Genomic DNA, 15,532 nt, shown 5'->3' with positions numbered 1-15,532 from the left:
TATTACAGTGTGCAAGTAGGTCCTCACACTTCGTCAGGAAGGCGAGTGAGTTACTTCTCCTCTCTCCAAGAAGAGCCATAGCACGCTGCTCACACACTGTGCGTGGCACTGGAGCAGTGCAACCAGGACACCCTTAGCCACGCTGAGAGCTTAAAGCTCAAAAGCAACAGTGACACCTCGTGGGATGACATCTAATGACGACAGTTTCTTCTGAAAAATGGATTTCAGCAGGTGGAGTAGTAAAACAATGAAGAGAAAGGGGGTTTTGTGGGGCTGGAGAAAAAAAATAGTCTCCTTTTGCCAAGTAATAGGGAGGGTAGCACAGACAGCCCAGCAGTTTCGTACAAACCCATCTTGTAAGCTCCTGGGCAAGTGCTGATGGGATGCTGACTGGCTCTGGGGGCCTGCTGCAGGGGTTTAGTTATCATCAGGTGCTTACTCTGAAGGAAATCTCCCACTCATCCCCACTCACTCTGATTTGGTTTGCGTTCTAGCGCCGTCTCAGCAGATAAAACTAAACTGGAAGACATCTTTCAGGAGCACAAACTGCACTGGGCAAACGGGTGCTCAGGCACAGGACCAGGTTTGACCTCACCTGAAGCAAGGAGCCCCGAGATGCAGCGCAGCAGCGATGTCCAGCCCTCCCAGAGCCAAGCACAGACCCGTCTGCATTCTCGGATGTTTTGCAAGCCAGGCTCTGCACCCTGAAACAGGCATGTTGTCCCCAGAAATCTGGTCCTGGGTGTCTCTTTTTGTCCTGTTCTGGTTGAGCAGGATTTATTTTTATGTCTCTCAGAACCAGCATTGAGCAGCTCTGGTCTAACTGCAGTCTGATTCTGCACCCTTCTTACCAGGCTGAGCTCATTAAACTGTATTCCTGGCAAGTAGCACACCTTGCTTACAAGCTAGATTTGCTAACTAAAAGGATGGATCTCTTTCCCAGGCTTCTAAAAAAGCCCTCAGCGAGCAGAAACCTGTGGAAGTTAGCAGTGCCTGAAAACAGCAGACACTTTTTCCTCTGGAGTTAGTTCTCTGCAGGTTGACTGCAAAAACCAAGAGGGCTGTTGTGCTTAGCTCAGACAGAACAATGCTGTATTCTGGAAACTTTGTTTTTCCAAACAAAACCCCAAGATATAGGAATAAATGAGCAATTTGTCCAGACCCAGAAACCCATCCTCTTAGCTAGCAAAACTTCTCCCAAGCAAATATCCTTCCCAGCTTTGTCTCCGTCTCACTGCACCTCAGACTTCCCTCTTCAGAGCTGCAGAACCAGAACAGAACAGCTGTAAAAGGATCTGTATGACAGACAAGGAGAGACAAACAGATGGACACAAGCACACCGCTCACAGTCCTTTAGATAACATTCTTCTGGAGATGGTCTGGAGCAGAGCTGCTGAGGTGCAGACTTCAAGCTGGGCACTCCAGAGATACCCTGTTACCAGGCACACATGTTCAGAGTAGAAATACTAATCAAACATGTCCCAATGTCACGAGGCACTTACCTTGTTGTGGTTTTACTTCTGTAGTTTGTTCCTACTTCTTGATAGGGTGTCTTTCTCCTCCTCCCAAGATAGATGCACAGAGTACAGTTCATCAAATTACTATTCTCAAGATGCATGTGTACTAAATGAACTGCTACAGAAGAAAAGTTCCTTTTAATCATTTAGTCTTCAGTTATGAACAATGCAAAACCATTTTCCTTGATAAGAGTTTGTATCCTTCCTGCGTCCTTCCACAAATCCTGTAGGTTTTTCTCCTCAGAACCAGAAACTAAAACCAGATCCTTTTTGTCTTTGATGTCAACTGTATAATTGAGAATGAGATTTGTACCTGAAGTGTAGAAAAATAAAACTTAACCAGAGGCCATGGGAAATGCAGCAATGACATTTATTGGAATTTCTCCAGGCATTACATGAAAAATTGTCTAAGTGAAACAGAGGGTAAAGCACATTCAGTGCATCTTTAAAAAAAAAAAAAAAAGAGAGAGAGAGAGAAAAAGATGTATCTGAATAACTCTGATTCCTTGCAATACACACTACTGCAGTTCCTGGGATTGGTTTTGTATGTACACAACAGCTAAAACTTCCTCGGAACGAAACTGCAAAGAACAGTCTTTTCTCTTGGCATTTTCCCACCTAGTACAATATAATATTCTAGAAACACCCAGACAGATTCCACATGATTCTATACGCAGTGTTAAGACCTTTCACCCCAACGGTAAAAATAAAGGCTGTTAAGTAAATCAGCATCTTTAATCAAATAAAACACTGTGGAAATAAAAACAACAACAACAACAAAACCCCTCCCCATGACCCCAAACCCAGGAGAGCCCCTTAAGGCCCTGGGTTCCACAGCAGCGTGCAGCAGATCAGCACTGTTGTTCCTCACTTTGACATTAACATAAAGCGTAGTACTGAGAAAGCAGCCACATTCGGTCCTTGCTTCCTAAATCGGACAATCTTATCCATAAAGACACTGCTGGATTTGGCACTTTGCTTAATTGCTTTTCTGACTAAAAAGAGTTAAGTGCTTCCTGAAATACAGTATAAATGGTAAAGAGATAACATGAGCCACTGTAACACCCAATTAACAGTTCAGACATGCACTCCAAAATACGTGTCTATTACACATTTGTCTAAGCCTTCTCAAAAACTCCACTCAAAAACATTTTCAAATCTATACGCATCTTTTTCTTTTTTATACCTTTATAAACGTATTTTCTTCCTTGAAATGATCAGAGCTCACCTCACCTTCTGCCCAGAACACACAAATTCATGACTTGCTTTAAAAAGAAGACCACAAAGCAGTATTAAAACAGGAATCACCTGGAAAGCTGTTATTAAAACTGCACCTGTACTTCAGAAACCCCTTTGAAATGTATATCCACTGTCTACATGAAAACTGAAAGGTATACACTATTTGAAACTTCATTGGTCCTCTCTCATGCACTTATCCTCAACTTCCTGCAACCTGCCTTAATTTTCTCTTCCAATAAAACTCAAGAACAGCTTTCTGGCTCCCACTACGATAAGACAAGGCTTCTTGCAGTATTTCTTTGGTTAAATGAGATCCTCTGACACGCCTCTCAGGGCAGTAAATTTCCCGCGGAAAATCAACACTGGAATAAACACCACCACCCTGCAGCCTCCCTTCCTTCCTCCTGTCATCAACACCAACCCCAGGACAGGTGGAAGCAAACGGGCTGGGGAGGAAGTAGCAGTCACCTCTAGCTCTTTACAAGTTCTTTACAAGAACTTTACAAGTGCTGCGAGCGTATGTGGATTAACTATGTCTTAGCTCTGAGCTACGGCGGCGGAGCTATGGCGTGATGCTTTTTGCTTCCAGTTCCAACATGCATGGCGGGGTCATGCTGCTGACTGGTGCAGCCCAGGCAGTGGATGGCACTAGAGCTCTGTCTGTAGGAACCAAGTCACGATACTTGTTCTGCTCGTTGGTCTGCGCACGCAACGTCGATGGAATTAAGAGAGAGAGGGAGAGGCACGCATGAGTTCACGTGGATTGCCCACACAAGATGTGAAACATGCTGCTCTTTGGAGGGAAAATTACATTCTTGGTTTGTTTGTGGTTTTTCTTCAAGTATTATTCAACATAGATATATATAAAGATGCCCTCATTTCACTACAAGACAAGCACATCCAGAGTGAATCTGTAGATCGCCGTTATCTTGGCTCTGACTACTGAAATTTCTCTTTTCCTTTAGGTCAACTCTAAATATACATCTACTTGCCATAATTACAGGTGAGAATCCTTTATTTTCCCCTAGCAGTTTATTTACACAATCATAAAAAAAAAAATTAATAGCCTGAATTTGCATACTGACATTTGAAGGCCCATCTGTAGCTGTGAGTGTCCCAGCACTAGTTTTGGATGATACCGTTACCTATTTCTAAGTCCTTTGAAAACAGCCACACTCGTCTTTTCTTTCCCTTCTTTTTTTTTTCCAGAAATGCTGCCAAGAAAACCCTGCTTTATGGCTTACTCCTTATTTTATTTTATTGTTTGGATTGTAGTTTACTTCCTTCAGGAGCAGTTCACAGTCAGACAATGCTTCTGCTGGCAAATACTTCATTATCTGTTCAAGAGTCTTTTGATATGTTATCTTCTCCTGTTCCAGGGACTGAATTGCAGCCTTCATTTTGTTCTCTCGAGTCAAAATACTCTCCAGGCTGGATTCCAGGCTTTGGATTTTGGCATGGGCAACCTGTAAATGATAACATTATCTTTATATAATGAATTGAGACATTCTGGATACAGGGTTTTATGTTACAATATGCTACATGTTAAGGAAAGAACATAGTTACATAGATGTTTCTAGAAGACACCTATGTAGGCAGGTGATGGTTCTGTGATACAAGGAATGCCTAGTGGGAATCTCCCAGAGTGGCCAGATGAGTCTGAAAGATTTTAGAAAGCTTCATACAGGGAAGGAGATACACAAGCTGCAGCAAGAAAGGGAGACACCTGGGCATAACCAGAAACTGGAGCTGCAGGGAGAAAAAGGAAATCACCAACTGGTGTAGCACTGGAAGAGATGACTTGTCTGACAACAGAGCAACAAGAACCCTAGGTACTGAATTATCAGGATGGAGAGGTCAGAGGGAAAGAGAACCTCAGCGTTAAGTTGGGAAGCAGACACTGTTACCTGTTCTCCAATAAAAGACCTACAGCTTCCTCTGAGCTAAAAAAACCAGGGAATTTTGACCACCCCTAGGAGATGGCCCAAGCAGTGTAATGAAGAACCTCTACAAACAAAACGATGAAGAGGCTACGGAACTGAGGAAGATACATTGCAGTGTGACAGTCTGGAAGAACAGAAAAGTTTCTATAGAGTCTGTCAAATCAGTCACTTGTAATTATTTCAGAACAGAGGTAAAAGCCAGGTAGCAGTAAATAAATAAACACAATAAAAATAATAATAGTAGTAAAAAGCAAGTGGTCCATGTGAACAGTAAAGAAAGGGGGAAGAGAAGACCTTTTTAAAGCACAACTTTATTGGGCAAAGTCTGGTGGGGACTCAGCTGTATTTGAGTCTACTAGGAGAGGCTACCTTTCAAACATAGGACAATGAACTTCCGCAAAAGGAAAGAGAATGATACTGCCTGGAAAGGTCTGGAGAGAGCAAGGCTACTGCACTATGGATTATTTCTAACAGGGAAACGAAGAGATGAAGGGACAGAGAACTTTTTCAGTAAGATACACAAAATTTTGCCAACAGATTTCATGGGAGATAAAGGTAAAGATGTTTTGAGAAAAATAAATCTAAATCAAGAAGGAACAGTCCAAGGAATGACAAAGAAGTTAGACAATTTTTTAACAGGATTAAATCACTGTAACTGAGAGACCTGCTCAATCACATAAGGTCTTGCGGTTAGATTTCTCACATGCGTTTAGAAAAATGACTGTTATTTCTCTACTGAAACATAAAAATGACCCCTCCATGAGTCTGTGATCTTAAGTAATTTACCTGTAGCTTCTCCAACAAGTCCATGTTTTGTCTCTTCAGATGAGCGTTCGCCCTCTCCAGCTTCTCTAGGGGTTCACCTTCATCACAGGGATTCACATTTTCCTGCAGTTCATCCTGCAGAACGTGGTACTCGACTTCGTAGGCATGGAGCTGTTTTGAAATATCCATCTCAAACACCTGCCACAAGACCAAAAACCCAATTTTGAACTTCAACAGAGAGCACTTATTCCACATGGATGTTTGGCAACTCTGCCTCATTAACTTAATGTTTTATTCCTGTTTGTCTCAAAACAGTATTTTAAAAGAAAGTCTTACAGAAAGAACATTTTACCATCTAGAGTTTATTGTAGCCACAATGAGCCACAGACCAGAATTCAGTTGGATCATCAATCTTATAATTATCAAATACTACCTGTTCCCATCAGATACATCAGAAAAAAAGTCTTCTTTAATCCAAGAATTTTATAATATGACCAAATCTTATAATCTCTTGCTCAGGAATATTAAGTTCAAGAGGAACCTCCTTGTGATGGGAGCAGGATCACACAGTGAGGAAGAATAATCCAGGAGCTGTCAGATCTCCACCCTCAAAACCTAGATCTCTTGACTCCAAGTGTCCATTTATAGACTTCTATAAAAACACTCTTCATGGTTACAGTTTTCCTGTGCTCTGTCTCTGAATATAAACTACTTTCTTATTGGGATGTTTGGTGACAAAGCATTTGAAGACAATGGAACTGAGCACCTAGAACTGATGGGGCCATATGACCCTTACCTGTTTACACATCTAGTCACAGCCTCCTTTAGACTAGGAAGGGAAGGAATTCTGTTCCTTGTTCTAGAGATCACAAACATTACACCAATAGAAGACACACATGGATTCTCCAGCAAGAAAAGTTCTGCATTATGCTCACTATTCTTCAGGTAATTACAATAAAGTAAAACTTTAAATTTCACATGGTGTTCAAACTGGGCAAGTGCCATTTTCATATACATAACTACCCAGTCAATGCTTCATCTGTTTATTACAGTCCAGAATACACCTACATTTTCTTTTGTTGTCTGTTATAAAATGATGGTCCTGGGAATGACAACACAGCCAGCCAAATGTCTCCTGCAGTCTCCTGGGAATGACAACCTGCAGCCAGCCTAGGTAGGAGCACTATGATAAAGGCAGTCTAGATGTGAAATCAGACCCAGAAAGCTGCTCAGCACGACAGCACACTACAGGCAAGCAGGCGACCTTCCTCTCAGAGCTGAGCTGAGCTGACCTGCGTAAAACCACATCCACCTCCACTCTGGCTACAGAACCTGGCTTTGTGCAAAGCCACTTCTACCATGCTCACCACTGCATGATTGCTCTTCAACCCACACAGACCACAGGACAGATGTGATTTCCAGTAGTATCTAAAACACTGAACTACCATCTCTCATCATTGTCAGAATCAGTGAGTTGTGAAGAAGGTAACTGAAGTGTCTGACACAGGTTCAGCGTGGCAATTAGAACTGGTGCAATGAGGAAATGAGGATTTGCATATTGTCTAAAGATGAATTCTTCACTGGCAGCACCTGAAGTGTTCAAGTGTTAAACAAGCCATCGCAATGCAGGCATTAGCTGCACCTCTGCATACAGGGATGGTTTGCTAGAGCTCTTCTGTTACCTCTGAACTGCCACCTGAAGGGACAAAATTACTCACAGGTTCACAGTTAAGGTACAAGACTGAGGATGATTTTCAATTTTGAGCTTCAAGGCAGAGGAAGGGGATGTAGAGAGATGAAGATCCCAGCCACTAACAGTATTTCAGAAGAAGCTTTTCCTATACCAGCATCAGTAAATCTTTATTTCTCTTCTATCCTTTCCCTCTGCCAGGAAGTTGCAATGACACTGATGAAATAACACTATTCCAATCCTCCTTTCCCTTACCCAAGACAGGCAGGGATCAATACCGAGGAGCTTTTACTCCTGGCACCAAGCACCTGCCAAATGTGATCCCTCCAAAAGCAGGAGAGGAAGTTGCACATGGGCACTCTAAAAGTGATCCCTAGGAGGACAGAAGCTGCTCATGCAACAGAACAGCAAAAGCTTGCTTGACCTTGATTTTAATACAGGTCACAAAAACAGGGTCTCACAAATCTCCCAGCATGTAGGATTTTAAGTTGGAGATGTCAGAAAAGTCACCATGGAGGTACCCAGCCCTGTGCAGCCAGAAGTTTGCAGGATCAGGAGGAGAAGTTGCTGTCATGCTGCCTCTTCCCAGCATGTCAAGCTGTGATTCCTGTCACAAGCTCTTGGACTGCTCACTCACTAGCAGGAAGCAACAGTGGGGTTTAGGTTTGGAAAATAGACTACTTTTACTTGTTTGATGGTGATGTGAAATTTATAAGCAAAGTCATGTTTTCCCAGTAACTGGGGCATAAAACCCCCTTTGTACTAAACCTTGAGGCAGCAGCTAAAACTATAGTTGCAATTCAAAACCCATAGCAATTAGCTATTTCTCCACAAGTTACTGGGAAGATGACTCCTTTGCATTTCAAACCAAAAGGAACTTACTGACAAGACTTTTACATATAGGCATGATTCTTTTAAAGGAAATTAAATGGTAAAGAGAAAAGCAACCTTACCTGGGTAATAATTTTTTCCATTTGAGGCTGAGTCATATCTGGAATAGTGGTTTTAAGAAAATCAACAATGTTCTCAAAACTCTCACATCCCATTATAGATGTTTCTTGACTGCTAAGTAGGCTCAGTGCTACTTTAAATATGACTTCTGTTCCTTGAAGGAAAATAATATCTAAAAGAAGAAAAATCATTAAAACATCTTGAAAATGAGAGCTGAAGTCATTGGATAAATACACATATTTTCTGGGATGTTTTTCTTTTTAATCAATCATGCTACAGATCTATTCAGTTCAGAAGTGCAATCTGTCTTATTTCAACATGAGGTTAAAGCATATAAAAGCATTTTCTGTCATCTTACAGATGTGAGAGAGCATTAAAGAAAATATCATAGGCTTGTTATGTCTGTAGCAGTTATCTGCAATAAGCACATCATTACTGCCTAATGTAGACTGTAGACTGTTAACTAACTGCAGTTTTGAAGTGCATCTATGACTGAAAAGCAATTGGGAAGCAGATCACAACAGAGTCTACTGATATTTTACTGTTTTCCACAGGCAGAAGCAAGTCCTTAAAAAAGGATCGTGCAGATAACATAACAGAGTCACAGAACCATTGGAGTTGGGAGGGACCTCTGGAGATCATCTGGTCCAACTTCCCCTGCTAAATCAGGATCATCCACAGCAGATTGCACAGGATCTCACCCAGGCAGGATTTGAGTATGTCCAAGAGGAGACTCCACAACCTCTCTGGGCAGCCTGTTCCAGTGCTCTGTTGCCCTCAGACTGGAGAAGTTTTTCCTTATCTTCAGAGGGCACTTCCTATGTTCTTGTTTGTGCCCACTGCCCCTTATCCTGTTACTGGGCACTGCTGAGAAAAACCTGGCCCCATCCTCTTCACATTCACCCTTTAGATATTTGCAGGTATTGATCATATACCCTCTCAGTCTTCTCTTCTCCAGACTAAACAGACCCAGCTCCTTCAGCCTTTACTCATACGAGAGACATTCAAGTCCTCTATAACCACCTGTGTAGCCCTCTGCTTGTCTCTCTCCAGTAGCTCCCTGTCTTCCTTGAACTGGGGAGCCCAATCAGGTAATTTTCAAAATTTATACTAGTGATCACATTGGCTATAACTTATGCCCCAAGGCCTCTACTTTGAGGTATAACTACATGGATGTGAGAGGAAAGCCTGGGCTCCGCAGAAGTCAGCAGACACAGGCTGCACAGAAACTGGACACCTGATCACAGTAACTGGAAATCCAGTCAGGGCAGCAGCAGTGAACTTGCAGTTACTGAGGTGGCACATGGCATGTGAGCAGTTCAAATCAGTCTGCTGTGCTGCTGGCTCCATCACACCACCAAGGTGATGTGTACAACTGTACAAACTGAACTTCTGATCCTGATGCTAAGAGGTCACCCCTGGCCCCAGTCCAGTACCACAGGGTAGCACCAGGTCACTGCTGAGGCAGCCACCTTATTCACACACAGTTCCTAAAAGTCTCCCTTCTCAGGTGTGTGATGCACATTCAAGCAGCATAAATGTAAGTATATAATTTGTGAAGGGTAGACATTAACCATCTGCTCCTGCTACGACAATGACCCATAAGACACCGAGGATGCAGAAATCCATAGCAGTAGGAAGTTAAACACCACAGTGACTTCTGAGTTTTAAAATGACAACATGCCTTGCTCAGCAAGTAATGGAGAAGTAAATACTGATAACCCCTCCTTAAAAACAAATGTTTCAAAGCTTACTGAAGACCAAAAAAAGAAAAAAAGAAAAGAACACTTTAGCCTTGAAAAATGAATCAAAAAGGAAAAAAAAAAACCCATCAAAATGAAATGCTTAAGTGTCCTGAAATTCAGTAATTCCATTTGGAAAGAGATGTACCAATCATGTGAATGCCACTGAAAAACAGATATACCAATCATTTGCTCACCCAAAGAGCAGTCTGAATAAGTTTGGTCTAAAAGGAAAATCTCTGTGATGGAGAAATCACTAGTAAAAAAACCCAAAAACAAAACAACAAAAAACCCCAAACCAAACCAAAACTCCACAAAAAAAAAACCCAACCCAAAGAAACAAAAACCTCCAAACCCCAAAACCAACCAACCAAATCCCTCTTCCCCCCAAACCACCAAAATTTCGAACTTAACACACCCCAGTAGCAAAACCTGAGATTAAAGTCAGGTTGAATTTCTTAATAAAAGATAAAAGGGGCTGTAGGAAAACAGAAAAATCAAATGGAAATAAATTCTGTTTTAAGAGGAATACATGACATATGCTCCTAGCTTCTTGGTGCATACCACTACAGTGAGTTTTACATTAATAAATTTCTTTTAAAAGCTGCATTGTGAGAAATTTGATTAAGCCAGTAGTTCTTACTGATACTAAAAGAAAACAAAACCAAGTACTTGGCCTGCTGATAGTGTAAACATTGCAAGGCACAATCACTATTTAAACCTGTGTACTAGATGGTCTCTGAAGAGGACTGTATCATGAAAAAAGTATCTAAATGGAATAAGAGGCATACTAAGACTAGGAAACTGTTCATACCCCAACACCTGAAAGCAGACTTCAAGTTCAAACTTACTTGAATTTTTATTAGAAAGCACATAGAAACAGCTATTCAGATGCACTTTCTTGGAAGCTAATGCATTCTCCTTCTTCAGTTTGCAAGTTCAACACGATGAACTTTTCTAGACACAAACTGAATGCCTGATGCACAAACCACATTTGAACAATAAATTTCCCACTGCTCACACTTTTCTAATAATGGCAGGCATACTTAATTGCTGAAGTCTGATGCTTCAAAGAATGCATTTCTTTCCCCCTCTTTGAAAAGGAGATGACATCCCACCACGAAGAGCATTGTGACCCACCACCCACAAAAGTCACCCCAAACGTCCCCAGTATTTAGGAAACTACTCCCTGAAAGTTTCAAAACACAACTGAGAACATTGTTCTGTTTGTTAATGCAACAGAATAAACTTTCTTACCAAACACTCTGGCTACAAATCCTAATGGAAACTGAGATGCAAACAGTGTAAGAAACCATGGTGCAGCATAAAGACTGGGACTGATTTCATTCTCTTCAAGATGATTATACAGGTCTCTGTGATAATCATGAAGAAGCCTTGAGAGCTGATACATCTGAATCTACAGTGCACGAAGAGGTTGGGGTGGGGGAAGAGAAAGAAGAGAAAGAAAAAGTTCAGCTTTACTCAGTTTTCCAAAGCATTCACATTTCACTCGAGGGAAATTAACTCCAGTACAGATGGTATTGTAAAATGAAGCTTAATTGTTGCCTAGGGCCTCAAGTGGTATCTACTTGCTTATAAACAACCCACCCCTACTGAGTTAAAACCAGCACAGTAGTCAATAACAAAGAACAGTCTGAACCTGATTATTAATGCAGCACCATTTCAGGTTCACAGGCTTAAGGCAAGAAGAGAATATATCGACCCAGCTTTATCAACAAACCAGAACGTCCAGTCTCACAGCAATGAAAACAGAAGTATCTCTTCCAAGGCGCCAAAATACCTCATTACAGAGCTGCACTGTTTCTGGGTAAATTTTCTGCTTTCATCCTTTGAACCTTGGTGATATTTTTGCTACAGTCATCACTCTGTACTCTGACCCACAGGGCACATTATATACAGTGGCTCAACAGAGGTGTACCACATAGATACTTCCCAGCCCACCTCCCACATGCCAGGGTGCCAGAAAAATTCAAGATACTAATGCAGAAAGTGCTGCTACACAACCCCTAAGAGGCTGCAAAGCAAAGTGGTTAAAAGTTGCAATTTGTTGCTAAAAACATCACATCCTTGGCAAATTATTCTCTTGCAATTTTGATTGCTTATGCTCTACAGTAAGTTGCTCACAGCACAGAGCAATGCTTCTCCAGAAAGTAGATGATGAGAAGCAGAACTATACTGATTAGCTCGACAGTGCTGCATGCTTAAGGTGAATCCGTTCCTCAGTGAGGAACGACACTGGATCCAGCTACTTTCCTACCTTTAGTGGTCACAATTTTTCCCTACCAAAAACTGGCTGCACTTGAAACTATCAGTCAAGTAGCATCCACAAGCAGACAGGTAACTTCTCATTCAGGCAAATTAGCTAAATTTGTGTTTGAGTCCTTGCTTTAATTGCCAACGAGACTAATTAAGCACAGTTTGGCCAGTGTCAATAGAAGACACATTTACATGTGTAGTTAGAATAATAGCACAGAGGCAGTAAACCAATCAGTTTAGAGCTAGATAACTATTTTTTCCTGACAGCAATTAAAAAGATAAGTCAAATAAGTTTTCATTATCCTTAAGACAACTCTCAACATTTTTCTTCTACACAGTAGAAGCCAATTCTGCACATCAGCTTACTTGTGTTTCAGTACTGTGAATGGAAAAGAATTTGCAAATGCTCTTACTCCTGCCAAAGACCAAAACAAAGGGTTAGGCTTTAGTGAGATCCTTTAAGTAATCTTCCATGGTCTACGGTGACTTAGGTGGAAAACCCCTTGTACTTTTGTCTAGAACGGGGTAAGTGCCTAGGAGCGAACTGTAGGGGGAGAGAGGTCATTTCACTTAAAGGGCAAACAGCACTACAAGCAGTAAGACTTCTCAAATTCGGACAATGAAAGTTTCAGAAGGTGAAATCACAGGCATCTGAATGCTCTCAAATTGCCAGATGTTACTGAAAGCCTGCAACTGCAGTATAGCATAAAACCACTGAGAGAACATCTTCCAAGGGAAACAAGTCCCACAAGCACTTTGATCCCCACCTACTGATTCTAAACATGGGGAGGGGGGGGACGGGATGGGACACTCAGAGGCAGAATAATGGTTGTTCACCTTAATTAATCACCACAAACTTGTTACAGCAAATTTCCATCAACAATAAAACACTCCTCATAATAATTTTTAGGATAAACACATACAATTTCTTTAAGTACAATCTACTCTATTGTTATGGGCATCTGCCAAATAAGCACCAAAAGTGACCGGTCATGAAAGGGGGGCTGAAATTCCCCCTTTAAGTTTTTTACTTAATTATAAATGTTTGCTATGCAAGAAGGCTTAAAAAAAGATACTTTTGCATCTGCCTCTTAAGTTTTCTCCTTCTCCACTGTGCATTGCAAGAGTTTAACTTTGCAATGGTACATTCCTGTATAACATTAAAGGCTTACAGCATGCAGTTATATAAGTCAGTGGACAGTTGCATCTCAAGGTGAAATATTTATTAAACTTTAAACCCTGAAGTTTATATAGATCTGAAAGATTTTGTGTCTCTTTCCTAAACAGCCTTGAGTGTCTATAGCTAGCTGTTGAAAGACTAATATTTCAGAGCGTGCATCGTCTCATAAGCAAACTAAATGATTAAAAAATTGTGTCTTTTTTTCCCCTCCTCATCATCCTCTACCCACCACCCTCCACTTGGAGGGAAAAGACATGGAAATGGTGAAGCAAGACAGAACAAGTGCCTGTGCAGTGCACTGAGCGGCCGCTGGGTGCCACTATTGATTTGACTTAGAAGAGAAAAATCTACATCAAAGTCCTATGGGGCTGAAGACAAACAAAATCCAATTTGTTTTTAAATTCCAGCTGTACAGACACATGCATATCAGATTTTTGGCAAAAGGAAGAGAGAGAAGTGAGGAAAAGAAAAGGAAAAATAAAATAGCAGAGAAAGCAGAGTTTCCAAAAAGGAGACAACAGGGACGTGTGGCAGGGAAAGTCTTCAAGTTCTGAATTTCTCTGTTGGAAAATTCACAGTCAGAGGGTTTGACAATAAGACTTTCATACACCTCATAACCTCCCAAACAACATAAGAACCTTTCTAAAAGCTTGGAGAATATAAGCAACTTCGGAGAATATAAGCAATTCAAAACAAACCAGAGTTTTAAAGTAGTTTTAGGAGAAGAACTGACTTACCTGTAGGGACATCATGTCTGGTCTGTACTGCTTACGGAAGCCAAGGTCATACATGAGGAATTTCAGCATCTCAAAGGCCTGTTCCTCACTCATATGTAGAAGCAGCACTCCAGCTACAAAGCTGATACCTTGACAATAACCTACTTCTTTGTCCAGCAAAGAATATGCTTTCAGGAGATTAAAGAGTGATAGCTGTCCAGCTCCCAGGTGGGCAGAAAAGTAAGGATGTGTAGGGAATGTCCGTCCTGGTGTAATGGGAGAGAAATGGTCGATATTCAATTCTTCTCATAAAGACCATCTCCCACCTCTCTACAACCTCCCTTCAGGTAGTTGTAGGCGGTGATAAGGTCTCCTCTCAGCCTCCTCTTCTCCAGGCTAAACATTCCCCAGCTCCCTCAGCCGCTCCTCATGTAATTTGCCCTCCAGCCCCTTCACCAGCCTGGCTGCCCTTCTCTGGGCTTGCTCAAGGACCTCAATGTCCTTCTTATGGTGAGGAGCCCAGAACTGCACTCAAGGTGTGGCCTCATCAATGTACAGGGGCACAATCACCTCCCTAGACCTGCTGGCCACACTGTTTTTGATACAAGTCAGGATGCCATTGGCTTTCCTGGCCACCTGGGCACACTGCTGGCTCATATTCAGCCTGCAGTTAACCAACACCCCCAGGTCCTTCTCTGTCTGACAGCTCTCCAGCCAGTCTCTCCCAATCCTGTAGCACTGGATGGGGTTGTTATGTCCCATGTGCAGCACTCTACACTTGGCCTTGTTACTTCAGCCCATTGGTCCAGTCTGTTCAGGTCTCTTTGAAGTTGCAGAAGTGACTGTATGATTTCTTTTTTTCAGACAGTTGTAGAACAAACAGCATAACCTAGGCAATCACCTCCTTAGAGGATGCTAAGTGGCATAAAATGTATCCTGACAACACAGAAAGTGGTGCTGATACAGCAGCATCAACCACCAGCAACAGCTTCCATTAAAAATGGTGTGCTTCCACTCAGACACACGAAATGAGTCAGAACAACCTCCCAGTTACAGACAGACATACCTAGATCTACGAGGATGGCGTGCTGTTGAGCAGTCAGTTGTTTCAGAAGTTCTTTGTAAGAGATATCAGGAGGCTGCTGCTTGTTTGGCAGTCTGTGTCTGACTCGATGCTGCACAGCCAAAAACTGCCAAATTTCTCCCCGACGACTTTTTGGTACACCTGCAGGAAGGTCAAGAAAACAAAGAGGCCGAAGCAGTGAGATACTGTTAGTGCCACAGCACAAGAATTTGTAAATTTATTATCATAACTTTGCTTGTCAGTCTTGGCCAAACCACTCTGGAGGATCCCTTACAGTCAGCTTCAGAAATTGTCCACTCTGCAGCCTGTTCCCTCAGTAGAGACAGTTCAGTCCCACTATTGAATCACTAACTACAAACTTGGAGTAATTACACTGAGCAGTATGTTGAGCAACTGAGGTACTGACATCACTTTTTCTGCCACCTCTG

The 15,532-nt window shown here is 41.9% G+C and overlaps 1 protein-coding gene across 2 annotated transcripts in view; it reads right to left on the bottom strand.

Annotated features, from left to right (window-relative positions):
- Nucleotides 1-3,741: 3,741 nt before the first annotated feature.
- The window catches only part of TBC1D4 (TBC1 domain family member 4), a gene marked incomplete at its 5' end in the record, with an annotated part of 114,376 nt that continues 102,585 nt past the window's right edge, over nucleotides 3,742-15,532 (bottom strand). For both annotated transcript variants that reach the window (XM_084268018.1, XM_084268019.1), the window contains 6 exons: nucleotides 3,742-4,222; nucleotides 5,486-5,662; nucleotides 8,108-8,277; nucleotides 11,105-11,264; nucleotides 14,042-14,286; nucleotides 15,087-15,245. In XM_084268018.1, coding sequence (XP_084124144.1) covers nucleotides 4,004-4,222; nucleotides 5,486-5,662; nucleotides 8,108-8,277; nucleotides 11,105-11,264; nucleotides 14,042-14,286; nucleotides 15,087-15,245 — 1,130 coding nt within the window. In that variant the 3' untranslated portion in view covers nucleotides 3,742-4,003. The remainder of the gene's footprint in view (nucleotides 4,223-5,485; nucleotides 5,663-8,107; nucleotides 8,278-11,104; nucleotides 11,265-14,041; nucleotides 14,287-15,086; nucleotides 15,246-15,532) is intronic.

The sequence above is a fragment of the Gallinula chloropus genome (assembly GCF_964237585.1).
Source record: "Gallinula chloropus genome assembly, chromosome: 1".
Lineage (NCBI taxonomy): Eukaryota > Metazoa > Chordata > Aves > Gruiformes > Rallidae > Gallinula > Gallinula chloropus.
The sequence above is the reverse complement of the archived record's forward strand: the minus strand, read 5'-3'. Positions and strand labels throughout refer to the sequence as shown.